The sequence below is a fragment of the Loxodonta africana genome, chromosome 1 (assembly GCF_030014295.1).
Source record: "Loxodonta africana isolate mLoxAfr1 chromosome 1, mLoxAfr1.hap2, whole genome shotgun sequence".
NCBI lineage: Eukaryota > Metazoa > Chordata > Mammalia > Proboscidea > Elephantidae > Loxodonta > Loxodonta africana.
The window spans coordinates 87,197,957-87,225,949 of record NC_087342.1 but is presented as its reverse complement, the minus strand read 5'-3'; the positions used below and the strand labels follow the sequence as shown (position 1 = coordinate 87,225,949).

The following is a 27,993-nucleotide window of genomic DNA, read 5'->3' as shown; positions in this document are numbered from 1 at the left end:
TTTATGGATATAAACAAATTGATCCTAAAGCTTACCTGGAAATGCAAAAGATCCAGAATAGTCAACACAATACAGAGGAAAAATAGTTGGAGGGCTGACACTACCTGATTTCAAGACTTACTGTAAAGCTACAGTGATCAAGACACTGCAGTATTGGTGGAAGTATAGACAAACAGACGTTGAACATTATAGAAAGCCCACAATTATAGTCAACTGATCTTGAAAAATAAGCAAAGGCAACCCAATGAGAGAAAGGATAATATTTTCCACAAATGGTGTAGCAACAACTGGACATCCATGAGCAAAAAAAGTATTTAGACACACACCTTACACACTGCACAAAAATCAACTCAAAATGGATAACAGACCTAAATGTAAAATGCAAAACCATAAATTTCTAGCAGATAACAGAAGAAAACCCAGGCTGCTTTGGCGGTAACTTTTTAAATACAACACCAAAGGCATAATCTATGAAACAAAAACTTGGTAAATTTGACTTTATTAAAATTAAAAACTTCTGCTCTGTGAAAGACATGGTTAAGAGAATGCAAACACAAGCCACAGACTGGGAGAAAATATTTGTAAAACATGTACCTGATAAGGTACTTGTATGCAAGATATACAAAGAGCTCCTAAAACTCAACAGTAAGAAAACAAACCACCGAATTAAAAAATGAGTGAAAGATCTACACAGACACTTCATCAAAGGAGATATATGAATGGCAAATAGGCACACAAACAAGATTCTCTACATCACGTGCCATTAAGGAGTTGCAAATTAAAACAACCATGAGATACCACTACAGTTATTATTGTTGTTAGCTGCTGTCGAGCCATTTCCAACTCATAGGCACACGATGCACAACAGAATAAAACACCGCACAGTCCTGCGTCATCCTCACAGTCGTTGCTATTCTTGAGCCCATTGTTGCAGACAGTGTCAATTCATCTTGTCGAGGGTCTTCCTCTTTTTCATTGACCCTCTACCTTACCAAGCATGATGTCCTTCTCCAGGGACTGGTTCCTCTTGATAACATGTCCAAAGTATGTGAGACAAAGTCTTAGCATCCTTGCCTCCAAAAAAGCACCCTGGCTATACTTCTTCCAAGACAGACTTGTTCATTCTTCTGGAATTCCACGGTATATTCAATATTCTTCGTCAACACCATATTCAAAGACATTGTCTTAGTCATCTAGTGCTGCCATAACAGAAATGCCACAAGTGGATAGCTTTAGCAAGGAGAAATTTATTTTCTCACAGTCTAGTAGGTTACAAGTCCCAATTCAGAGCGTTGGCTCCAAGAGGCTTTCTCTCTCTGTCGGCTGTGAAAGAAGGTCCTTGTCCTCAATCTTCCCATCTTTTCAGAGATAAAAGTGGTGCAGGCCACACCCCAGGGAAACTCCCTTTACACTGGATCAGGGAGGCAATCTGATTAAGGGTGGTGTTAAAATCCCACCTCAGTCCTCTCAACATAAAACTACAATCACAAAATGGAGGATAACCACACAATACTGGGAATCATGACCTAACCAAACTGACACATATCTTTGGGAGGACACAATTCAATCCATGACAGACATCAATTCTTCTTCGGTCTTCCTTATTCAATGTCCAGCTTTCACATGTAGACGCAGTTATTAGAATGGTTAAATTTCAAAACACTGACGACATCAAATGCTGGTAAGGGTGTGAGGCAACAGGAACTCTCTCATTCATTGCTGGTGAGAATGCAAAATGGTACAGCCACTTTGGAAGACAATTTGGCAGTTTCTTAAAAAGTTAAATATAAGCTTACCATAAAAGCTAGCAATCATGTTCCTAGGTGTTTACCCAAATGAATATTTATTCAAATGAGCGCATACCACCCAGCCAAATTTTCACCTCCCCACGCCCTGCTAAATATTTCTTTACGTGACCTAAAATGCCCTTTCTCAGCTTACCTCACTATCCAAATTCATGCACAATTGAAGTACAGTAAAAATAAATTCATCTGTTCCAAAATTCACTCTTTTGTGGAAACATACAATCAACACATCATTTATCCATGGATCTTAGCTTTCTCATTACCCTAACAGATGGAGTAAAAGAGCTACTGTTCATCACCCCAGAACAACAAATAAGATAGGCTTCAAGGTTATAATTTCCAACATGGGGGAAAAAAAGGCATCCAAAATAGTCTTTCTTTGGAGAGAATGTATTCAAGGTGGACATATTGTGCTTTAGTATGCCACGTCAAGCTTGTACCAGTAATTCTCTCATTATGATCACAGTAAAGTGTAATGAGGCCCTTCCCCTTCTTTGATCTATCGCAGATACTCAAACTCTTACTCAATCTCCTTCTTTGATGAAAACAGTGTCTCTGAAGGTTTTAGCATTTTGGATGGTTGAACAGCCAAATTTCTTTGAGTTTAATCATGTTTCCTTTCTACTGTAGTGGTCTCATAATAAAGACTACAAATTATTCTGTGGCCATAGCCATCAGTCTCACTTTGAGCAGGCACTCCACAGATTGCATGGACATTTCCATCACATGGTATACAACTATTAGCACCTGTGCATTCTTTTTCACAAACTAGATAAAGATCTTGGTCTACTTTCAGGAGGGGTCTTTGAAGGTTCTCTTCAATAGCACTATCTGTTCCAGTCTCAATGTTTCCTTCATACTGTGCTCTTAAGAGTATTTTCTAGCTCTTTGTCAGCTTGTTCTAATTCATTTTCTTTGTTCAGGCTGGCCACAAATTCTTCAGTTAACTGAGAATGAGATAAGCTTGGTTTTGCTTCAAGACTAAATGTACCTTCACTTGGAGTCTGCTACATGTCTCTGTGATAGGGCTGATTTTGGGTCATCTGAATGAACCACAAAAATTCAGCCTAGTGTGATGAGTTGCTAGCTTCCATCCAGGAGATAAACCTATTTTGGATATCCACATTAGTTTTTTCTATAGAATTTTCATGTTGGCAGGTCCAAGGAGTTCCATGGACAAATTTCAACTCTGGCCAAATATTACTGAATTTGAGAAACGTGGGGTACAGAACTCAAATTCTAGTAAAAAGAACAGACTTAATGGTCTGAGACTGAAGGAACCCCAGAAGACATGGCTCCTGGATTCTGTGTTCACCCAGAACTAAAACCACCCCCAAAGCCAACTCTTCAGACAAAGATTAGGCTGAACTATAAGACATAAAATGATACTCATGAAGAGTGTGCATCTTAGTTCAAGTAGATACAAGAGACTAGATGGGCAGCTCCTGTCCAGAGGTGAGATGAGAAAGCAGAAAGGGACAGGAGCTGGTTGAATGGGAACAGGAAATATAGGGTGGAAAGGAGGAATATGCTGTCACATTATAGAGAGAGCAACTAGGGTCACATAACAATGTGTGTATAAATTTTTGTATGAGAAACTAACTTGAGCTATAAATTTTCCCTTAAAGCACAATTAACAACAAAAAAAGTTAAATTACTGAGTTCACTAACAATCTGGCTTGAAAACTTCCTTCCATTGTCAGACTGTAAAACACTAGGTGTTCTAATGATTGTAAAAACATCTAAAAAAGCATGTGCAACTTCCTTGGGCCTTTTACATTTTAATGACCTAAAAAAACTTAACTGCGTATGGAGGTCTTAATTATGCACAATAAATTTACACTCCCTGTCTTAGGCTAGATTCTCTGGAGAAGTAAAACCAGTAAAGTATATACATATATATATATAGAGAGAGAAATTTATCTCAAGGAAATGGCTCATGTGGTTGTGGAGGCTGGCAAGTCCCAAATCTGCAGGTCAGGTGTCAGGCTGGAGGCTTCTCCTGACTCACGTAGTCGTAGGGGCTAAGGAACCCACAATCGGTAGGTCAGATGGTAGACTGTTGGCTCACAGGGCTCTGGAAGCTGGTGAATCACAAAATCTGCAGGTCAGATGGCAGGCTGCTGGCTCACAGGGCTCTGGAAGCTGGTAAGTCACAAAATCAGCAGGTCAGATGGCGGGCTGCTAGTTCAAGTCCCGAGAACTGGCGGTCAGATGGTGATGAGCCAGATGCAGGATCGAGAGCAAGGGAGAGCCTTGCCAGAGCATCCATATATATATATTGGATGCAGGCTACTCCCCAAGGAAACTCTCCTTACATCAGAGTAAGGGTGTGAGTAAGGTTGTGACTGGAGTAAGGGCATGACTTGCATAAGGATGGGACTCAAGATACAGCCCACACTAATCCTGCCTTATTAACATATATTAGTTAGGATTTACAGCACATAAAATGGAGGATAATTGTATCAGATCACAAAATGGAGGACAACCACACAATACTGGGAATCATGGCATAGCCAAGTTGACACATAACATTAACCATCACACTCTCCATCAGGATTCAACTGCATGTCTATAAGATCCACTTGGCATCTTGAGTTAACTTCCTTAATTGGCTGTAATGTTAGAACTTTCTTGGGTTTTGGATTTTTCTGTTGGCATGGTTTGCAGAGTGTCAGGTATAGCATGATAACTTCTTTTGTGATGTTCTTGTATTTCGCTTGCAATTCTTTTTCCATGCGGGTGCGTCCTCCATGTCCAATACTGAGATGTGTATCATGCAAAATGTCAAATAAGTCCTCACTGGGTAAATAATACCGTATTTTATCTGTTTCTCCATTTACAGCCTCAATCAGTTTCTCATTTCCTTGGACAAGGATCACATCAAATCTAGCCAAGCGACGGTAGTCAAGTGATTCCTTTTTTGCCTTAGCTTTAGCCTCTTTCACTTCCCTTATCAACTGACAATACTTTGCTTTAGAAAATATCTTAGGGTTATTACTTTTGTTTTCCAGTAACACTGCTAAGCTTCTGAAGAATTTTTCTCTCATGTTCTCTGGTTCAATTTCTGCTTCATTAGCATCTAAGCCACTGAGGTTATTGTCACCCACACTCTGGGACATCATAGAAAGCCACGAAAACGACCCTAAAACATAAAGGAAAAAATAAATTAGGATATTTGGAAACATATTTTAAAATACAGATATTGCCCAAAAAACCACTACAGCTTAGGATGGAAGTAGGGGTTATGGATATATAAGCGGAGTACACAATTTTGGTTAGGGTGTCCAAGCTTGGAGCAATGAAGGCAGGATTAATGAAGGACTCTATCCAGGAACAAAAATTTCTGATATAGTAAAGCCAGAAGGTGACTTTCCAGAGCAGTATCGGGAGTTAGCCTTAAAGTTTTATGTAAAACAGGAAGCAAATTAGTGTTATTATTTTTTAATTTTATTATTTATTTATTTTTACTTTATTAACTAGATAAGAACTTTTTTTTGGGGGGGGGGTTAAAGAAGCCTCAGTAAAACATTAATAGATTTTTTAAAAGGTCCCAGATTGTACCACATTTTCTGTTTCAGTCAGGTTAGGTTAGCTCTTATATCGACATTTCAAGTTTAAGTTCCAATACAATATGCTTACATCAGTTCCCTTGTGGGGCTCGTGAAACCACAAAGCCAATACAAATAACCACATTACTAATTTCAATAAGGGAGGGGTAGCATATGAGCCTGCACTAGTGAAAAATCTCTGACTTAAAAAGCACATTAATGTTTAGAATATTCATAATTACAAATGCTGAGGCTAATTCAAACTTAGTTTACTAAACCTTAAGAAAACTGCTCTGAAAAAAATGGAAAAAAATTATCACATCACCTCCAGTCTTATAGCTGCTTGTAAAAAATACTTTTTCTCAAGTAACACTCTTTACCCTACCAATGTGCATCTCAAATGTTGAACTAGTAATTTAAATCATTCTCAAATGTTCATAATTTCTAAATCTTGGTTCGAATTAGTGATATGTTACTGTGTGTTCTGGCCTCACTTTAACTCTCAGCTGTTCCAGGAAGACTTCCTTGATCATTTAATTTAAGCTCACAGTAAGTTTACCTTTCCTGATAAGCTATTCATAACAAAAATTATTAGCACTGTAGTACTTTCTTTTACCATTTCATATATAGATCTAATGAGACTGTAAGTTTCTAAAGAAGCAGGGATCACTTACTTCTCCAGTAGCTTTCACATTATCTAACACACTACTACGTACAAAGGTGGTCAGTAAAAACTTGTTTACTAACTTCGTAATTGAAGACGACATTACTCACAGTAAGTACTATCTCAAAATGCAACTGAAAAGACTACCGCATGAATAGTATTTTTTTCCCCACTGATCCATTTTGTGCGGTGCCTGTTTTAATCTATTTTTAGTGGATTATTTATCCTGCACTGATGTTTGCAATAAATTGTCAACTCCTAGTGAGCATGGAATATTATCTGTGTAACTCCCTCAACTGCCTAGTACAGAGCAGCAAAGTGGATAGAAAATGACTTTGAGAGTGATGAGTTAAAAGGGTTTGAATAAGGAATGATGGATGAAAGGAGAAGTGGTGGGAAGCAGTAGTAAGGACTATGAGCAGAAAAGCAAGGTAAACAAGGATGAATTTGGGGGAGGAGAGGAATATACAGGGAATGACAAGTGAGAACCAGGAGAATGTGAGCTCCAGAAGTTAGTAGAATCAATACTAACAGGTATACGATGAGCAGGGAATAGGCAGTTGCTAGGGAGATAAGAGGAAAAGAAAATTGTATCCATCACACTTCTCTCTTTGGAAAAGAAAGCTATTCCAGAACCAAGCCAGCCTGTGTGCCTGTCTCCACTACACGTTACACCATTTACAGCCTTTAGAACTCTTAGGAACACAGGCTTCAGAAATTCCATTTTCTTCAACAGAATTTCTGATTCTTAAGGAGCCATATGTGACAACAACTGGGAGCGGAGGCAACAAAAATGGAGCTAGAGTGACAAGAGCTCAACATTTACATACACAGGCATCTCTGATTTATCCACAGTACTTAACTCCGTTACGAAATATCCATGGATAGTCTTGTGTTCAACAATTGTTGACATTATTCAACCAAAAAACCAAACATGTTGCTGTCGAGTCGATCTGACTCATGGTGACCCCATGTGCTTCACAGTAGAACCTGACGGCTTTTTTAACTCCTTTAATAACATTACGCTACTTTTCCTTGAACTATATTTAGTTAGTAGAAGCTGAAACGGAATGAGGTTTGATAACTCTTCAATGACTAGATGCTTCCCTCCCCCGATTCTCATCCTCCTTCCAAGGATTAAATTATCCTCACCATTATCTTGCAGCAGATATGGCTCTCGACAGTCACATCCCATTCTGTCCACCACAGGATAGAGCTGGGTACCTAAGGACTTCTTTGCAATATCCAGAGGGGTCATTTCTTCCATAGGAACTTCCTGCCCATACGTGCCTGGTGGAACCTGGGGACAAATAATTACATTTAGGAATCAATATAAGTAATCACTTCACAAACCATAGCTAAACTTCAAAACTTCAGAAAGTTCTGATTCCACTGAAACAGAATGTAGGAAGAAAAAAACCAGCCCTCACTGAATTCTGAAGAGGAGTGCAAGACATAATAAGAAGAGAAATGAGAAATGCTAGAGCCATACAACAGAAACTGTTTCCGACAGACAGGAGTTGATATGCATCCCTGTGATTCCAATTTTTGGGAAAAAAGCAGTAGAAATACACTAAAGAAATCTTTCCTAAATTGTGATAACCGAAAAAATATATATAAATAAGTTTTAGTGTGAACAGTTAAATTTTTTGCGTGGGGGGAATGCAAATTATCTGAGAGAGACAAATAAACTGTTAAACCAAGGAAGGATCCAGGCAGCTATTTTAGACCAACTGTGAAAAACATTAGCATAGTGTGTTATGGATAAAAAAGCCAACCAAGTTGGATAACTGTGTAGGTAGAAAAGAAAACATTATCTTCTCTTTACACTAATCACCTAGTATATAGTTTATAATTAAATTTCCCAGTTGTCCCAAAAATTTATTTCATGATTTGCTTATTCTTTTAAATCCATGATCCAGTTAGTGTTTATGCATTGTTTTGCGTTATTATGTCTTCTATGTTTCTTTTAATCTAAAATAGTTTCCTGCCTTTTTAAAAATTAAATTAGATTTTGAAGAGTCAGAACCAGTTGTAATGTAGAATAGCCGATATTATGAATTTGTCTGATTGTTTCTTCACAAATAGATTCTGGCCAATCATTTTTGGAAGAATGTTACATAGGTGATGTGTACTTACTGTGTCACATCACAGGGAACATGTTATCAAGTTATTTCACTGTTGATAATGATAAATTTGAGCATTTGGTTATGGCAGTGACTACCACGTCTATCCACTCTAAAAACGTATTTTCCCACTATAATAAATAAATCAGCTATGCAGTAATAATTTGGGGCTATGTGACTATCCTATTCACTAATAGTCTTTCACCCAACAGTTTTTGCATTCATTGATGATCCTTGCCTGAATCAATTTTTACACTGGCTGTAGCAAAACGGTGACTTCCTACTTTTATAATTCCTTCTATATTTATTAGCTAGCAATTTTCTGTAAGGAGCTTTCCATCCCTCTCCTTTTGCCTCTTTTTTTCACTATCACTATAGACTTATAATCCAGTCCATCCTTATCTACCGAGATGCTCAAACTGATGCACAAATTTGGCCAGCGGGAACCCCTTCAGGCCGGCTCCTGGATCCATTTCATACGATCCCATTAGTTCTTTAGCACATCCATGTTTTCAGGAAAAATCAACAATACATCTCCCACCTTGTATTCTCCCTATTTCGGCCCTAGTTCCAACTACTTTTTCCAAGAAGTCCTGATTCCTTTTATAGGGCAATAGTGTTTAGTAACAAAGATCTTGGCTCACTGTTAATGAATTTTTGCTTCTAGGCCCTTTCATGGATAGAGCTGAGAAATATATTTTATAAAATATCATAAGTTCAATTCAACACCATAGGGGTTTTCTCACCCTTCCCCATTTCATATTTGTATTTCCCTTCTTCCACATTTGGGGGGAAAAAATCACAATGTATTTACTCATTTGCTCTAACCTACCACAATAAACACATTTTAAATAGTTCCAAAATTACAGTACTAAATCTGTTATAGAACACTTTCAAAAACATATCTACTAAGTAAAATTCAGTGTACCTCTGTAGCTTTTTTTTTTTCCATAGGTAGTATCTCACTGAAGGTATATAGTCAGAATGCTATATTCAAGTGACCTGAATTTTCTGTGTGACTGAGACAAAACCAATACTGAGACAGGGGTGAGGTAAGCAGCAAGCGGGCTTTGTTGTATACCAGTATGCAACAGACAGAGGGGAACGGGCTCCTCCAAAGTCTGTCTGTCTGCTGGAGACCAACCGGAGGGTTTTATAAGGGTAGGGCTTAGGCTTAAACAATCTGGAGAATGGCAGTTCCCCTTTGAGAGGCAGATATGCTGACCATATTTCAGACATGCTGACCTTCTGTGGGTATTCTTTAGAGGTCCTCTGATGCCATCCTGGTTTCAGTCACAAGATGGACCCCCATTGTCTGGTTGTCTCATCCCAGATCTTAGTGATTTTTGTTCTGCTTCTTCAAGAGGAACACAGGTTAATTTTAAACTTTATAGAATCATGGAGAATGGGAGAGGGAAGGAAGGAAACATACCACAAACCACAAAATCACCAGCATATGCAAAATCCAACTACGTAAGCCGTGTAGAAACGATGCTACAACACCCAGGACGTTAGGCCCCTACAATCTCTTTCTCACACTGCCCCTTTCAACGTTGTTTGTAAAACACTTGAAACATTTACTTGGTATCAAAAGATCAAAATATATTTTCTTAGAGAAGTCTTGCTCATAATCATATACCCTGCATTTTACTTTCACCCACTCCCATAAGAAACCATTTTTTGTTAGTTATGCTTTACCTTATATTTTTACAAAAATAAGTAAAAACATTACATATATATACACGTTTGTGTATATGAATACTTAGATGTGTATATATATACACAAATTGAATACAAATGTGTGCACTTATTTTTTCTTTTTCATATGTATATATAAAATGTGAAAATAAATCAGAGATGCCTCTGTATGTAAATATATAAAATATATATAGTAGTTCATACCTTCCATTTTCACTTAATATAAAAATATAATCTGGAAATAATTTCATACCAGTTCATAGAGATCTTCCTCATTCTTTATTAAGTGTGCATACTACTGCATTATAGTGATGCACCATGGTTTATTCAACCCCTTACCTATAGATGGGCCTTTAGGTTGTTTCAAATATTTTGCTTTTAGAAGTAATGCTATATTGTAAACTGTCTATGTTATTTCTTATTTGTATATATGTATTTTCAAGGTAAATTCCCAGAAGTGGTGTTGTTGAGTCAAAGGGTAAACACACAGAAGAGGTTTGCTGGATAGTGCCAAAATACTCTCTGTAGGAGTTGTACCATTTTGTTCTCCTACCAGCAATGTAAGAGAGCACCTGTTTTCCCCCAGTCAGGCCAACGGACTGTTTTCCAGCGTTTGACTTTTTGCCAGTCTGAGAGGTGACAAATGGGATTTCAGTGTAGTTTGAATTTGCTCTTATTACGATTGAAGTTAAGTATTTTTTCACATACTTGAAAGCCATCTCTTTATATTTCTGAAAACTGCTCATGTCTCTTACATATTTTAAATTGCGTTTCTATTAAGGACATTAGTTTTTATCCATGATATATTTTGCTAATATTTTTATCAACTTATTATTTTTTAACTTTGCTTGTGAGTTTTTCCCCCTGCTTTTTCACATATAAAAAATTTATTACTATTTTCTTGATATTACTTCTAAATTCTAAGTAATGGTTAGAAAGGTTTGCCTCCCACTCAGATTTTAAAAGAAGTCATTTATGTTTTCTCCTAGTGCCTGTATGGTTAAAATTTTATATGTTGATTTCTGACACATTTGAAGTTTATTCTGGTATATGGTATAAGGTATGAATCTAATTTGTTTCCTTTCAAAATGGCTGTCCTTTAGTCCCGACACCATTTATTTAAAAGTTCATCCTTGCACTAAGTGGTTTGAGATGGCGCATTTAGTATACTAAATTTTCATATGTGCTTAGGTCTACTTTTGTACTTTCACTGATCCATCTATTCACATGCCAGTACCACAGTTTTACTTAAAGAGGCTTTATGATACTTTAAATATCTAGTAGGGCTATCCCCTCTTCTTTACTCTTAAAAGTTTTTCCTAGCTATTCTTTCATGTTTATTTTCACATATGAATAAAGTTTGTGGGCTTTAACCCTTTCCTTCTTATAACTAAGCAATTAGGTTTTTTTTCCTGAGACACGCCCCTCCCCCCCAAAACAAACCCATTGCCATTTAGCAGAAGGTTCCAACTTATAGCCACTCTGTAGGACAGTAGAACTGCCAACTGCCCCACAGGGTTTCCAAAGAGCAGCTGGTGGATTTGACCTACCAACCTTTTAGTTAGCAGCTGAGCTCTTGAACACTAGGCCACCAGGGCTCCTTTCCTGAGAGTGTGGGTAGAAATTCATTTTCTGTTATCTTTAAGTTTTGGGTTCTAAGCAGCACAGATATCTGCTTTGGCTATGGATGAAACTAATGTAGTAACATCTCATTATTACCCAATACAGTAATTTCCTTAGAATTAATTTCAATGGGCAATAACTAGTTCGCTGTGTTCCTCAGCTTACCTGGGTTCTGCTTACTCACTCTTTTATGTTAGCTATCATTTTTTTTTTTTTTAAATGGCAGGTGATTTCTCCTGGACCTTTATTTTACAAAAGATATGGTTAAATAAGGAAGAGGTAAAAAGGAGAGGACAACAATGGTCACAAATAAGTTCATGTGGCAGGAACACTGAAAATAAATTATTACAGCTGACTTTGAAAGGTTATTGTTATTGCTGTTAGGTGCCATCAAGTTAGTTCTGACACGTAGCAACCTTATGTACAACAGAACAAAACGCTTCCCAGTCCTGTGCCATTCATACAATTGTTGCTATGTCTGAGCCCAGTGTTGCAGCTACTCTATCAATCCATCTTGTCATGCATCGTCTTCTTTTTCACTGACCTTCTACTTTACCAAGCGTGATGTTCTTCTCCAGGGACTGGTCCCTCCTAGTAACATGTCCAAGGTAAGTGGGATGAAGTCTTGCCATCCTCACTTCTAAGGAACATTCTTGGCTGTACTTCTTCCAAGGCACATTTGTTCATTCTTTTGGCAGTCCATTGTACATTCAATATTCTTTGCCAAGACCATAATTCAAATGCATCAATTCTTCTTCAGTTCTCCTTAGTCATTGTCCAGCTTTTGCAACATATAAGGCAATTACAAATACCATTGCTTGGGTCAGGCACACCTTAGCACTCAAAGTGATGTCTTTGCTTTTTAACACTTCAAAGAGGTCTTTTGCAGCAGACTTTGAAAGGTACCATTATTTAAATATTCAACAGGATCTATTTTAAATGAAAAACACTTGAAATAGCTAGAACTTGAACTGATACCACATGATTAACAAGACAATGCTTAAAATAAACCACTGTCTTTAATATAAAAGGATGTATACCTCCAAATTATCCATACGGCACTGTTTATTACACTGGTGTTCAATTAGGTTCCACTTTCTTGGGAAACCAGAAGAACCAATTTAAATCGCCAATGTATTTTCTCTTTGAGCATTTGTGTAAGTCAATTTACTAAAGTATGGGCCTGTAAATTTAGTTATCTAACCATCCAATACGTATGTTTTTCTGGGCTGTTACAGTCTAATATCTGATTGTGCCAAGCTAGGAAACAACAGTCAGTGTACAATAGGAGAAGGTGGCTATTGTGGGTTGAATTGTGTCTTCCAAAAAGTTATGTTGAAGCCCCAATCCCCAGTATCTGGAATGTAATCTTATTTAGAAATAGGGTCTTTGCAGATGTGATCAAGTAAGCTGGGTCACACTGCTGTCCTTATAAGAAGTGGAGAAGAGGCAGAGACATGGCAAAGGCCATTTGAAGATGGAGACAGAGACAGAGATTGGAGTGATGCAGCTGCAAGCCAAGCGATGCTACGGATTGCCAACAACTGAGAGTCAAGGAAAGATTCTCCTCTAGCATCTTCAGAGAGAGCATGGCCCTGCCGAAACCTCGACTTCAGGCTTTTGGCTTTCAGAACTGTTAGTTGAAGCCAGTTAGTTTGTGGCCATTTGTTACGGCAACCCTAGTAAACTAATACAGTAGCTAACAGCCCACTGTTTGGCAGTTTGCTGGCAGAAACCCTGAATGTTCCCATCTGGCATCTCCTTCAGTGTAACACTGTATTTGTGTTATTAACTTATTATAACTTTTCCCACTATAATAGCATCAGTTTCCTGATGAAGGATAAAGCATTAAAGCCATTAACAACACCAAAAAGTTGTGTAACAGTGTGTTATACTACTCTAGGGAAGATTACATTGAGTTAAAAAGTTCCTGGATAAATAAAAATGGTTAAGTGCTCAGGGGCTAACCAAAAGTTTAGAGGTTTGAGTCCACCCAGAGGCACCTGGGAAGAAAGGCCTAGTGATCTACTTTAGAAAAATCAGCCACTGAAAACCTTATGGAGCACAGTTCTACTCTGACACATATGGAATTGCCATGAGTCAGAATCACTCGACGCAACTGGTGGTCATCGGCTTAAAAACCTTCTACTTATTTCTACATATGTTTTTTAATTTTACTGTGCGCTTTAGGTGAAACTTTACAGCCCAAATTAGTTTCTCAAAAACTTATACACAAATTGTTTTGTAACATTGGTTGCAATCCCCACAACGTGTCAGTGCTATTCCCCTTTCCCTTTCCAAGCTGGGTTCTCCATATCCATTCATCCAGTTTTCCTGTCCTTTCCTGCCGTCTCATCTTTGCTTTTGGTCAGGTGTTGCCCACTGGGTCTTGTATACTTGATTGATCTAAGGAGCATGTTCCTCATTTGTGTTATTGTTTTACAGGCCTGTCTAATCTTTGGCTGAAAGATGGACTTCAGGAGTGGCTTCAGTTCTGAGTTACCAGGGTGTCTGAGGACCTAGTTTTGGGAGCCATTTCTATGTATCTGTTGGTCAATTAAGCAACAAGTAAGCTGGGATGTGAAGGCATGTTAGGTAGGATCTATTCTGAATCTCCACCATTGTGAAGTCTAGTGGTCACATAGTGAAAATAAGTATTCAATGGCCAATAACCTCCTAAAACTGTCTTAAGAGAACAGTGCCTCTAGGATTACTCACATCTTTTTGATTAATTCAGAAATGCTGGTGGCATAGTGCTTAAGTGCTATGGTTGCTAACCTATGGGTCAGCAGTTTGAATCCACGAGGCGCTCCTTGGAAACTCTATGGGGCAGTTCTACTCTGTCGTATAGGGTCGCTGTGAATCCGAATTGACTCGACAGCATTGGGTTTGTTTTTTTTTGTTTTTTGGTTAATTCTAATACTGTGAGCTAAGAGTGAAAGCTCCTCAGAAAAAAGCTGTCCTTTCCCCCAAAAAGGAATTTTTTATTTATATTTAGTACACAGTGGAAAGAACATAAAGACTTAGACTCTCCAACTGGAAGTTTTAAGTATGGCACCTCTGGTTCTACCTCTGTGAGTGTGCCACTTGAAATGGGAGTGGCCTGGCTACTTCATATTCTTGCCACGCCTGCTCTCTTGCAAAATGCCTTGTAGAAGCCACAATGCACACAAGCCTTGTCAATAATTTGCCTTGTCAAATGTTACCGAGGACAAACAAAGGAAAGTAATTTGATGTACCAGTAAGTCCCTAGTACGGAAAACTAATCAACCCATGCCATACCATATATATTACTTCCCTATGCTCTAGGTCTAACTTGTAAACTCCAAATAAGAACTCATTTCTTCCTCTGGTGGGCATTTATTACATGGTTAATTCTGGAAATTTCCCTCACCAGGCCTTGGCTTTATAGAAATAACTTCTTACTCACATGTAATATGAATCTAAGAATATGCACATAGTCAAGTACCCTCACTTATCATGCAGGAGACATTAAAATGGGATGAGTTTTTCTTAATACAATTTTTTATTGACATATTATAAACGTAGAAAAAAGTGCACAACTCCTAAGGATAGAGCTCAATGACATCTCAAAGTGAACCAGGTCAAGAAATAAAATTTAATCAGCATCTTGGAAGGTTACCTTGTATCTTAGGCTGGGTTCTCTACAGAAGCAAAATTGTAAGAATGACTTTTCTAAATTGGTTGTAAGTCTGGCTGGTCTTAAAGATGTTGGTGAGTCTGGTTCCAGTAATAAAGAGGGTACTGCTAATTCATGGCGAGGTGGCAACAGAAATATACAAAATATCACCATCAACAGATCAAGTATTGGTGAGAGGCAAGGCTCTGGGTGGTCCCATGTTTGACACTTCTCCACAATTTTGTCAGAATGAGAAGTATAAGGAAGTTGTGTAGTTGGTCCAATGGCTAAACAAAGTGGTGAAAGAAAGTGATGAGCTGAGGGCTTCAGAGTCAAAGCTCAAGTGACACATAAGTTACCTTAAAGTTGCCACTTGTGCCCTGAAAGAAAGCCTTGTTTCTTGTAGTAACAGAGCTGATACTGTCGAAAGCCAAACCCAGAGTCTTATTGTAAGAGTAGCAAATTACAATGCCAACTAAATTCCCAACCTCGAATGGTGTCTGAAGTTAAAGTGAGGGCATTGATTGGGAAGAAATGGGATGCTGAAACTTGGGATGGGGACATATAGGCAGATAATCAGAAAGCTGAGGACCTACTACCAACAAGAAAGAAGAGCCAGGAGCAGAACGCATCCTTTGGGCACAGGGTTCCTGCACTGAGAATCTCCTAGACCCAGGGGAAGACTGATGAAGACCTTCCTTCACAGCAGACAGGCAGAGAGAGACAGAAATTCTTCCCCTAGAGCCAGGGCCCTGATTTTGGACTTCTGGCCTCCTAAACTGTAAGAGAATAAACTTCTGTTTATTAAAACCATCTACTTATATTTCTGTTACAGCAGCACTAGATAACTAAGACACCCTGTGACCCAGCTTCTTCCCCCAAAATAACCACTACTCTACAAAGAAAGGACTTGAATTGAGATCAACTGATAGATTCATTTTGCCTTTTCAACTTTATATAAATAGAATCATACAAGATGTATTCATTTTTGTCTGGCTTCTTTCCTCAACATTGTGAGATTCATCCACATTATTGAATGTAGCAATTGTTCATTCATGTTCACTGTTGTATAGTATTCAATCCCACTCTTAAAGAACATTTGAGCTGTTTTCAGTTTTTGGCAATTATAAATAATGCTGCTATGGATATTCTCTTACACGTCTTCGGGTATGTTTCTGTTAGGTATATACATGGTAATAGGTTTGCTGGATCGTGGAGTATGATTATATATAGTAGGTATTTCCCAAGTTGTCATAACAATTTACTCCTTCTGGTAGCACAAAGTTTCAGGTGCTTGAAATACTCATCAAAATATGGTCATATCAGCACTTTTAATTTTATCCATTCTGGTTGGAATAAAATGGTATCACATGGTTGTTTTAATGTTTCTGATCAACAATAAAATTGAGAAATGTTTTATAATTTTATTGGCCAACTGGTCATCCTTCTTTTGTAAAGTGAGTATTTAAGTCTTTTGTTGATTTTTTGGGGTGTCTTTTTTTTCTTATTGATTTGTAGTACTTTGTACATTCAGATATGTGTTTTTTTTATGCACTTTGTCTTGATCTGGCATACAGAAAATAAAATAAGTCTGGAAGACCATATTGTCTGAAAGTAATCATGCTTTCACTGATGTCTGAGATGGTGTCAGATTTTAAATGCCACATAACAAATTTAACAATAGAAAACAATTATTATGGCAAATTAAAATTAGTCAAGCTTGACAAATTAAGTAATAGAAAACAATTATTATGGCAAATTAAAATAAGCCAAGCATGTACAATGGGAAAAAACAAAAACAAAAAAAGACTTTATGTCCACAATGAAATGAGAGCAAAAGGCGATTATAAAGCACATATAAGTTCTTAATATGGCTTAGAAATATTATTTGTTGATGAATCTAAACTACAGGAATCTTGCAATGAAGTTGTAACACAACTCAAATTACCATAAAATATGGTTTATCTGCATGCCCGGATCTATTTAACCTGCTTGGCTAAAGTTTATCAACTCCCCATTTGTGTATGTTGAAAAGAAATGCTAGGTTAAGTAATCAGGGTTATCCTATAATTGGCAATAAAACAGAGAATTACTTAATTTTTGCTGGATAAGAAAGTTAATATACAAATTACTTGTATATTAGTGCCTTTCCTATGCTAAATGCTTCTATGGTTTTCTCTCTCTAAAAAGAAAAACAGAAGCCGTGTCAGCTAGTAAAATGTTCTGCTTTAAAAACAAATAGGAAATAATTTTATATTCATGAGCAATATCCATGAACAGAAACTGTTGTTTCTAGTATTGTCATCCTGTTGTTGTTGTTAGGTGTCGTTGAGTCAGTGCCAACTCATAGCGACCCTATGCACAACAGAACGAAACACTGCCTGGTCCTGCGCCATCCTTACAATTGTTGTTATACTTAAGCCCACTGTTGCAGCCACTGTGTCAATCCACCTCTTTGAGGGTCTTCCTCTTTTCCACTGACCCTGTACTCTGCCAAGCATCATGTCCTTCTCCAGGGACTGATAACTCCTGACAACATGTCCGAAATATGTGAGACACAGTCTCGCCATACTTGCCTCTAAGGAGCATTCTGGCTGCCCTTCTTCCAAGACAGATTTGTTCATTCTTTTGGCAGTCCATGGCATATTCAATATTCTTTGCCAACACCACAATTCAAAGGCGTCAACTCTTCTTCAGTCTTCTTTATTCATTCTCCAGTTTTCACACGCATACGATGCGATTGAAAACACCATGGCTTAGGTCAGGCGCACCTTAGTCTTCAAGGTGACATCTTTGCTCTTCAACACTTTAAAGAGGTCACTTGCAGCAGATTTACCCAACACAACGCGTCTTTTGATTTCTTGACTGCTGCTTCCATGGCTGTTGATTGTGGATCCAAGTAAAATGAAATCCTTCACAACTTCAATCTTTTCTCTTTTTATCATGATGTTGCTCATTGGTCCAGTTGTGAGGATTTTTGTTTTCTTTATGTTGAGGTGCAATCCATAATGAAGGCTGTGGTCTTCGATCTTCATTAGTAAGTGCTTCAAGTCCTCTTCACTTTCAGCAAGCAAGGTTGTGTCATCTGCATAACGCGGGTTGTTAAAGAGCCTTCCTCCAATCCTGATGCCCCGTTCTTCTTCATATAGCCCAGCTTCTTGGATTATTTGCTCAGCATACAGACTAAAGAGGTATGGTGAAAGAATACAACCCTGACGCACACATTTCCTGACTTTAAACCAATCAGTATCCCCCTGTTCTGTCCAAACAACTGCCTCTTGATCTATGTAAAAGGTTCCTCATGAGCACAATTAAGTGTTCTGGAATTCCCATTCTTCACAATGTTATCCATAGTTTGTCATGATCCACATAGTCAAATGCCTTTGCATAGTCAATAAAACATGGGTAAACATCCTTCTGGTATTCTCTGCTTTCAGCCAGGATCCATCTGACATCAGCAATGATATTCCTGGTTCCACATCCTCTTCTGAAACCAGCCTGAATTTCTGGCAGTTCCCTGTCGATATACTGCTGCAGCTGTTTTTGAATGATCTTCAGCAAAATTTTGCTCGCATGTGGTATTAATGATATTGTTCTACAATTTCCACATTTGGTTGGATCCTCTTTCTTGGGAATAGGCATAAATATGGATCTCTTCCAGTCAGCTGGCCAGGAAGCTGTCTTCCATATTTCTTGGCATAGACGAGTAAGCACCTCCAGCGATGCATCTGTTTGTTGAAACATCTCAGTTGATATTCCATCAATTCCTGGAGCCTTGTTTTTCTCCAATGCCTTCAGAGCAGCTTGGATTTCTTGCTTCAGGACCATCGGTTCCTGATCATATGCCACCTCTTGAAATGGGTGAACATCAACTAATTCTTTTTGGTATAATGACTCTGCATATTCCTTCCATGTTCATTTGATGTTTCCTGCGTTGTTTAATATTTTCCCCATGCAATCCTTCACTATTGCAACTCAAGGCTTGAATTTTTTCTTCAGTTCTTTCAGCTTCAGAAACGCCGAACGTGTTCTTCCCTTTTGGTTTTCCATCTCCAGCTCTTTGCACGTCATTATAATACTTTATTTTGTCTTCTCGAGACACCCTTTGAAATCTTCTGTTCGGTCTTTTACTTCATCAATTCTTCCTTTTGCTTTAGCTGCTTGACATTTGAGAGCAAGTTTCAGAGTCTCCTCTGACATCCATCTTGGTCTTTTCTTTCCTGTCTTTTCAATGACCTCTTGCTTTCTTCATGGAGGATGTCCTTGATGTCATTCCACAACTCATTTGGTCTCTAGTCACTAGTGTTCAATGTGTCAAATCTATTCTTGAGATTGTCTCTAAATACAGGCGGGATATACTCAAGGTCATATTTTGGCTCTCGTGGACTTGCTCTGATTTTCTTCAGTTTCAGCTTGAACTTGCATATGAGCAATTGACGGTCTGTTCCACAGTCGGTCCCTGGCCTTGTTCTGGCTAATGATATTGAGCTTTTCCACCTTCTCTTTCCACAGATGTAGTCAATTTGATTTCTGTGTGTTCCATCTGGCAAGGTCCATGTGTACAGTCGCCATTTATGCTGGTGAGAGAAGGTATTTGCAATGAAGTCATTGTTCTTGCAAAATTCTATCATTCGATCTCCGCCATTTTTTCTATCACTGAGGCCATATTTTCCAACTACTGATCCTTCTTGTTTCCAACTTGCACACTCCAATTGCCAGTAATTATCAATAAATCTTGATTGCATGTTTGGTCAATTTCAGACTGCAGCAGCTGATAAAAATCTTCTATTTGTTCATCTTTGGCCCTAGTAGTTAGTGCATAAATTTGAATAATAGTCGTATTAACTGGTCTTCCTTGTAGGCCTATGGATATTATCCTTTCACTGACAGCGTTGTACTTCAGGATACATCTTGAAGCATTCTTTTTGACGATGAATGCAACATCATTCCTCTTCAAGTTGTCATTTCCAGCACAGTAAACTATATGATTGTCCGATTCAAAATGACCAGTACCAGTCCATTTCAGCTTATTAATGCCTAGGATATCGATGTTTATTCATTCCATTTCATTTTTGAAGATTTCTAATTTTCCTAGATTCATATTTCGTACATTCCAGGTTCCGATTATTAATGGATGTTTCTTCTCATTTTGAGTCATGCCACATCAGCAAATGAAGGTCCCGGAAGCTTTACTCCATCCACGTCAGTAAGGTCGACTCTTCTTTGAGGAGGCAGCTCTTCCCCAGTCATCTTTTGAGTGCCTTCCAACCTGGAAGGCTCATCTTCCAGTACTATATCAGACAATGTTCTGCTGCTATTCATGAGGTTTTAACTGGCTAATGCTTTTCAGAAGTAGACTGCCGGGTCCTTCTTCCTAGTCTGTCTTAGTCTGGAAGCTCAGCTGAAACCTGTCCTCCATGGGTGACCCTGCTGGTATCTGAATACTGGTGGCATAGCTTCCAGCATCACAGCAACACACAAGCCCCCATAGTACGACAAACTGACAGACACGTGGGGGACTGTCATCCTAGTCACCTAAAATTCATCAAGTGACTAAAGAAGTTTCTGAAATGATTTTAGTGTGCAGAGTGAATAGTATTAAAAATCTAAGACCCTACAGAGAAAAGTTTCTTGGCCCGCCTAAAAAATATTAAGCTGTGACTACTAGTTGTATGACAACAGCAATGTTTTTTTTCTCCTCAATTCTATATACTAGTGAATTGGTAGAGAAAAAATACTGTCAGAACCATGAGACGTAATAATGCAGATTCTCCAGGTAGAACAAGATACTCAAATGGTCAAAGGATTAAGGTGTCAAAACTTGCTCAGCTATGTGGCTAGTAAATGTCCTTGGACACTGAACCTAAAATTGCACATAAACCAGAATATTTCAAAAGGGAATATTCAATGACATATGAGGAAACGAATGCCAAGGTAGATAACATCATGGTAGGATTTAAGGAAACCTAATTTGTGTCTTGCTCCCTTTCCCCAAATTTAATATGATGTTATAAATTTACTCCCTCTTCCCAGGCTGTGCAAAGTATATAAAACACCAAATTTTCTTCCAAAACAAAATTTATAAAATGGTTGAGCCAGTTCCCTTCGGTAAAGATTTTCCCTGTCTGGTCTTTAGAATGAGACACCTTATGTGGACTACTTTGTATGATATACCAGTATGTGTTTCATTTCACCCAAAGCTTTCCATAACTGGGGCAAAACGGGGTCTTGGAGTGAAAGATCTACATTTTCTGGGACAGAGTGTAACCTGCTGTTTATATTAAACAATCACAGCAATTCTGTAAAGTTAGCACAAGTACCCCTAGCCCTTACAGCAACTAAGATATGAAATAAAGCATGGATATGGCTCATGAATTATGGTGTTACTGAAGAATACGGAATATACCATGAACTGCCAGAAAAATGAACAAATTTGTCTTGGAAGAACTACAGCCAAGATGCTCCTTAGAAGCCAGGATGGTAAGGCTTTTTCTCACATATTTTGGACATGTTATCAGGAGCGACCAGTGCCTAGAGAAGAACATCATGTTTGGTAAAGCAGAGGGTCAGTGAAAGAGTAGAAGACCCTCCACGAGATGATTTGACACAGTGGCTGCAAAGATAGGCTCAAGCATAACAATTAGGAGGATGGCACAGGATCAGGCAGTGTTTCGCTCTGTTGTACGTGGGGTTGCTGTGAGTCAGAGGGCACCTAACAACATGGTTCATCGTGATGCACTCTTCACTGTCGCCTTCTCCCCCATGCCACATAAAGACACACACACCCTCCTATCCTGTTGATTCCTCTACTTTTCCACCAGAGAGCTGATTCAAGGCAGGTGGGCCTGGTCTTGTAAGGAACACGATGACTCCACTTCTGCCCATTCCACAAGTTTGATGGGTGTTTTGGGATGGCAATAACAAATTTCAAAAGTGAAATTACTTCAGCTGGTTATGACAGTTATTTGTCTTTCACTTCATAATCCCTGGGTTTGATTAAAAAAAAGTTATTAGAGACTTTTGGTTGTAAAATGATGCTGTTGGGTGCTGTTGACTCAGTTCCAACTCATAGAAACCCTATGTACAATAGAACAAAGCACTGCCCAGTTGTGTGCCATCCTCACAATCGTTGTTATGCTGCACCCCACTGTTACAGCCACTGCGTTAATCCATCTCATTGAGGGTCTTCCTCTTTTTTGCTGAGGTAAAACAGTAAATACTGCTGTCTTCATTAGAAATGCATATATTCCTCAATAACAGTACATTAGGACACCTTACTTACAGTGGTTTAAACAAATAGGGGTTTTTCTTGTCACATAACAAGAAGTCCAGAGGAAGGAAGTTGCTGGCATTGGTTCACTTACCTAACAGTTTTGTCAAGGACCCTAACTCTCTTTACATTTCTGCTCTGCCATTCTTACCATATTGATATCTATCTTCATGCTTACCATTACCGCATGTTCACAGGAGGGTTATCACAGCCCCAGATACCATAATATTCAAGGCAGGAAGTGGAAAAAGATGAAAACAAACACATCTGTTCCATTTTACCAAGAAAGTAAAAGTTTCCCCAGAAAAATATGCTTATTTCTCCCTGACCAGAACTATGTTGCACGGCCAACTCTAGTGAAAGGATGGCTGGAAAAGTATTTAGCTAGGTACACTGCCAACATGAATAAAACCAATGTTAGGAATAAAGAAGGGGAGAATGGATACTATGTTGGCAGCAAAAAGTGTCTTCCACAACACTATTTCCTTTTCTCAGTCAGAAATCATACGAAAATAAGAAAGATCCTCTTCATGGTATTACAGCTGTTCCTCAAAATCCTCACTCCCAACTTCTTCAAATTCAACTTCCTTTGCAAGAGCAACACAACCTGCTTTGATTTTGGGGAGCTCTTTGGAAGGTTCAAAGTCTTTTAAAATCATGAATTAAATCATGGAAAATTTTATGCCACATCCCACGCAAACAGGCTTTTGTAGGCCTGTACAATTCAAGTACCCCCTGCTTTTTGAAAGTTCGCTTTATACCATTTTGCTTTTAGGGAAGACCTACATTAGTACCTGTTCTCACTAACAGAAAGAAAACCAGAGAGGATTTTCACTTTAACAGAAAAAAGGGGAAAAGCAAAAATAACATTTAGTGTTTGTTTTTCAGTGAGTCATTAAAGAGGCAGCGCACACAGAGCAGCGCAAGTAACAGATAGCGTGGGAGTCACACCCACTAAAACCCCTCCAAACAGCAGCAGACACTTCTTGAGGCCTACTGCGATCATATCCATGTAGGGCATCAATTTCAGGTGAAACATTGCTCATTAACTGCAAGTGATGGGATAGCTGTAGGGGGGTTAATCAGATGCACAGTTAAATCCCACTCTTCAATCCAGCCCCATGTACCATTGCCAGCTAGGCTACTGGGCTGCCATTATCACTACCCCCACCTTGAAGCCTTCCAGTGTGCTCGCTGTCTTCCCAATTCTGGTAAGTGAAACTACACTGTATGTACATTATTTCTACTTTATATAGGCTGTGTATCTATCATCTCATTCCTGCTTTTACTGTATGTATTATTTTTTATTTTGTGTTATTTGGTATGATTTGAGAGGCTATTTTTTGAGTCTGGGAACGCTAAAAAATCCTTCCCATATAACGGTAACTGCTTCTTTGCTTTATACCACTTGGGCTTACAAAAGGCTTCATAGGAACCCTCTACTTTTGGATATTGGGGGAAACCCATAATATCAATTGCAAGTTTAATGATGAATTTATTCCGGAATTCAAATACTGTTTGGGCATTGTCACTGTAGCTGTAATTAACATCTTGAACGTCTGCCTTAATAATAAGCTTTAAAGTCTGCAATCACACCCTGATCAAGTGGCTGGTGTAAAGAATTTTCATTAGGTAAAAAAAGGACTTTGATAGTTGAAGGAAGCTCAGCAACTGCTGAAAGGATGGCATGGTTTATTACTGAAAATTATAAGAATTTTAAAAAATGAACTTTTTCTCCTGCAATATTTTTATAAAATACCTACAAATAAAACATTACCTAAAAGATCAATAAAGATCTGCCCTGTCATCTAGCCTCTCTCGCTACATCTACAGTAGATACCAAGTCTAGTCTTTACAATTCCTTTTAAAATTTGTGGGTTGGCAGAGTGATAAATCACAACAGGCTTTAGCTCTAAACCTCCACTGGCATATGCACCCAGCACCACCGTCAATTGATCCTTTGTAGCCTTAAATCCTAGGGCTTGTGTTTCCTCTTTGAACACATAGGCCCTTGAGGGTGTTTGCTTCCAACAGAGACCAGTTTCATCAAAATTAAAATTCTGAACCAGGGTATAGTGTTCTTCATCAATCAAATTTCTTAACACTGGAGGAAATGTGTTCGCAATTTCTTCATCTCCACCAGCATCACCAGAGAGCTTAAGATTGTGTAATGCATAGCAGTTCTTGAAACCACTAACCCAGCCACTACTTGCACTAAAGGAAGGTGCTTCTTCAGCATTTTCAGCTTTTTTCATAACATCTTCATATAAAGCTTTCTCTTTTGAGAAAGGTTGTCCCTGACTGCTTGTTTGGTATTTAGCCCATACACTAAGCAAACATTCCGTTTCTTCCTTTTCCTTATACCTTGTTTTAACAGACTTCGTAACACTGACAGTTGTTCCAGCTAGATAACTTTCTTTTATTTTCCCAGCATTCTCTCTAATTGTGCGCAACATTGACTCCTTTACACTGGTCGCACAACCAATGTCACAAGTTATATCAAAAGTTTTATAATTTTTACGCTTTTCTTCAATTGTTAAAGCTTTTCTTCTTTTACATTCATTTTACACTCACTAAAAGGAGCCACCAGAAACCCTGGTGGCATAGTGCTTAAGAGCTATGGCTGCTAACTGAAAGACTGGCAGCTCGAATCCACCAGGCGCTCCTTGGAAACCCTATGGGGCAGTTCTACTCTGTCCTATAGAGTCACTATGAGTTGGCATTGACTGGATGGCAACTTTTTTTTTTTTTTTTAAGGAACCACCAGCATGTTTCTGTAGCACTTGCAAACCCCTCTGCTTGCTCATTTTCTAGAATACAAAAAAGTTTAGCAAAAAAACACAAAAATGGGAGGAAACTATTTAAGGACGTACTTCCAAGACAGAACTTGTGGCGAAACTGAGTTAAGACAAAGGCGGAGGGGATGGATGAGAATGATGTGCAGTACAGTACATCTCTGTAACTTGCTGCATTCGGCTATAATCATGTACTTTGCATTCAACTGTTCTTACTTGGCCCAAAACAGCAACTTGCTGGGAAAACTCAGATAGGAGCTAGCACAATTTCAGCATTATACTAACTCATTTCCCTGTTCACCAACATCATATTAGAAATTTTGCATTCCAGAAACGTGTTTTAGCAGACCATACTATACACAAGAAACAATTTCAAAAAGTTCGAATAAATGTACGGAGGATATCATTATAGAAATGTAAGGATGTTTGGCAATATCCACAATGTTCTAAAATTACTGTCACAAAAAATAAATATACTCTTAAAAATAACCTCTAGGATAATGGTAAAAGGCAGAATTCTAGGCTAAGTACACCTCAGATACCAATGACTCTAGATACTCAAAACCAAAAACCAAAACCAAACCCAACGCTGTCGAGTAGATTCCGACTCATAGTGACCCTATGGGACACAGTAGAACAGCCCCATAGTTTCTAAGGAATGCCTGGTGGATTCGAACTGCCGACCTTTTGGTTAGCAGCCGTAGCACTTAACCACTATGCCACCAGGGTTTTCAGGTACTCAAAAAAATTCAAAAGTACCTAGGAATTCACACAATTAATCTCTTCATTATACAGATGAAAATATTAAAGTCAGGAGAAGGTGTGATATGCCTAAAGTTACACAGCTAATTAGTGGCAGAGTCTATTACATAACCCAGATCTCATGATTCATCTTTCCTGATGTTTCCACTAAATTAGGCTATTTCTCTATTTGTCTCTCCTAGAAGGTATTATGCTGATTTATTTTCACATATGGTAAAAATAGTGGGCATCATAAAAAAGATAGCTACACAAGACATTAGTGATTTTGTACAATTTCACCCACTATATTTCTTTAATTTCACAGTCACCAAATAAAATATCTTTTTCCACAGATAAGCAATAAATCAAAGTTTCCCATCTGGTTAAATCATCTACTTATTTGGTTCAGCTATCACTTACACAGACTGTTACCCTATAAGCATCAATCTATTCATATACATCAGGGCTCAAATAAGAAATAACGGCCCAAACCAGAGTTTGCAGCCACCAATGTGAAGTTAATCCCATTTACTTCACCCTGGATATCCAGGCACCCAAATTCTCCAGAGATGACGCCGCCAATTTCTCACCTGCTGTCTGGGTTCATCGAGCTCCCTCTCCAAATCTTCCAACACAGTCACCGCCTCCTCTCCACTCTCAGGGTTATGCTCGCGCACCCAAGCCTGGAGCTCCTCAGGCAGGATGGTCAGAAACTGCTCCAGCACCAACAATTCCAGGATCTGTTCCTTGGTGTGTATCTCTGGGCTCAGCCACTGATAGCAAAGTTTCCGGAGTTGACTCAGGGCCTCCCTGGGTCCAGGTGTCTCCTGATAGCAGAACTGCCTGAAGCGCTGACGAGAGAATTCTCGGATATGAGACAAGTTTCTCTGTAGGCAGGATCCCTGATCCCAAATATGGTCTTCCTCCTTAACCCTTACTTTGATAATCTCCTCTTGTTCCTCTGAAGCCTGGCCACTCAAGGCAGGGAGGGCCCCAGAGGCTGTCGCCATCCCGAGCTTAGCTCAGAGGAAGGTACCCTCCAGTCAGGATTTAGACAAACGGATGACTTTACTTGAGTTTTTCCCCCCTTGGTCAGGAAAGTTTTCGCTATAAGAAACACTACTAACACCGAAAAATTTTAGTGGCAGTGAAAAAGGACTTGTTTCCGTGCGAACACAGGGCTGTTACAAGAGTTATTCAACGAAGTGAAATCATCCTCTGACAAGAAGACCGGAAAGAGTGAGCACAGGACTAACTACTCCCTAAAACTGCAGGGTCACAAACAGCTCAGCAAGTAACTTGCGAGACAGAAAACTGAGGTTACCAAGAACACGCTGGCCCTAAATACGGGCTGGGTATACCAGCCCAGGCAAGGAAACGAAAAGAGGGTCGCTCTGAAGACCGTAGCCTGGGCCGGGGCGACGAAGACCGAGAGGGGCTCTTCCCACACCACGAGCTGCCTGCAGCGGAGGTCAGGTTGTCGCCGCGCACACGCCCTCTTCCCTGGCCGCAGCTTCCACTTCGGAGTGCACACCCACTCTAGGCCAAGCCGGAGAAGTGAGCCGAGGGCAACACTTCCGGGCACAATTCGCCACTGCACAGGCACGCTCGCCGCAAAACTAGGCACGTTCCGGCCGGGGCAGAGGACCTGCCTCCACTTCCGGTCCTCTCTAGGATCCCGGGTGGTGCAGTCATCTCGGTGGTTGTGGTACTGCGTACTGGTCAACTTACGACAGCAAGTGCCCTGGCATCTGTACAAAAAAAAATGAACTCCCGAGTTGCCCAGTTATCTGTCGTTGTGGTGAAAAGAATTTCACGCTGTGAGCAATGCTGATGTACAGGCTGCTCTAGGTTTTTCTGTTCCGTAATAAACAGCTGCTGGCACTCAACCCCCGGGTACTCATCGCGACGTCCTAAAACTTACGCTAAAAGACATCCTTGCAACAACTACGAATCGGCTAGTCAATGTCCTCTTCCCTGACCTTTACTCGTTGGTTTCGGGCCATCCTCTCGTTTCCCAGTCGCCATACATCAGACTTGAAAAAGAGCTGTCAAGATCTAGTCCAATGTTTCTATTTTA

The 27,993-nt window shown here is 39.1% G+C and overlaps 1 protein-coding gene and 1 pseudogene across 1 annotated transcript; both read right to left on the bottom strand.

Moving 5' to 3' along the window:
- Positions 1-482: 482 nt before the first annotated feature.
- On the bottom strand, positions 483-3,037 carry LOC135230800 (SCAN domain-containing protein 3-like; annotated as a pseudogene).
- On the bottom strand, positions 483-27,993 carry LOC100669149 (SCAN domain-containing protein 3-like). Its single transcript, XM_010601181.3, has 3 exons — positions 26,504-27,993; positions 7,173-7,320; positions 483-4,950 (listed from the first exon to the last, which is right to left on the bottom strand). The coding sequence occupies exons 1-3, from the start codon at positions 26,921-26,923 to the stop codon at positions 4,340-4,342; spliced, it is 1,179 nt and encodes a 392-aa protein (XP_010599483.2). The 5' UTR covers positions 26,924-27,993; the 3' UTR covers positions 483-4,339.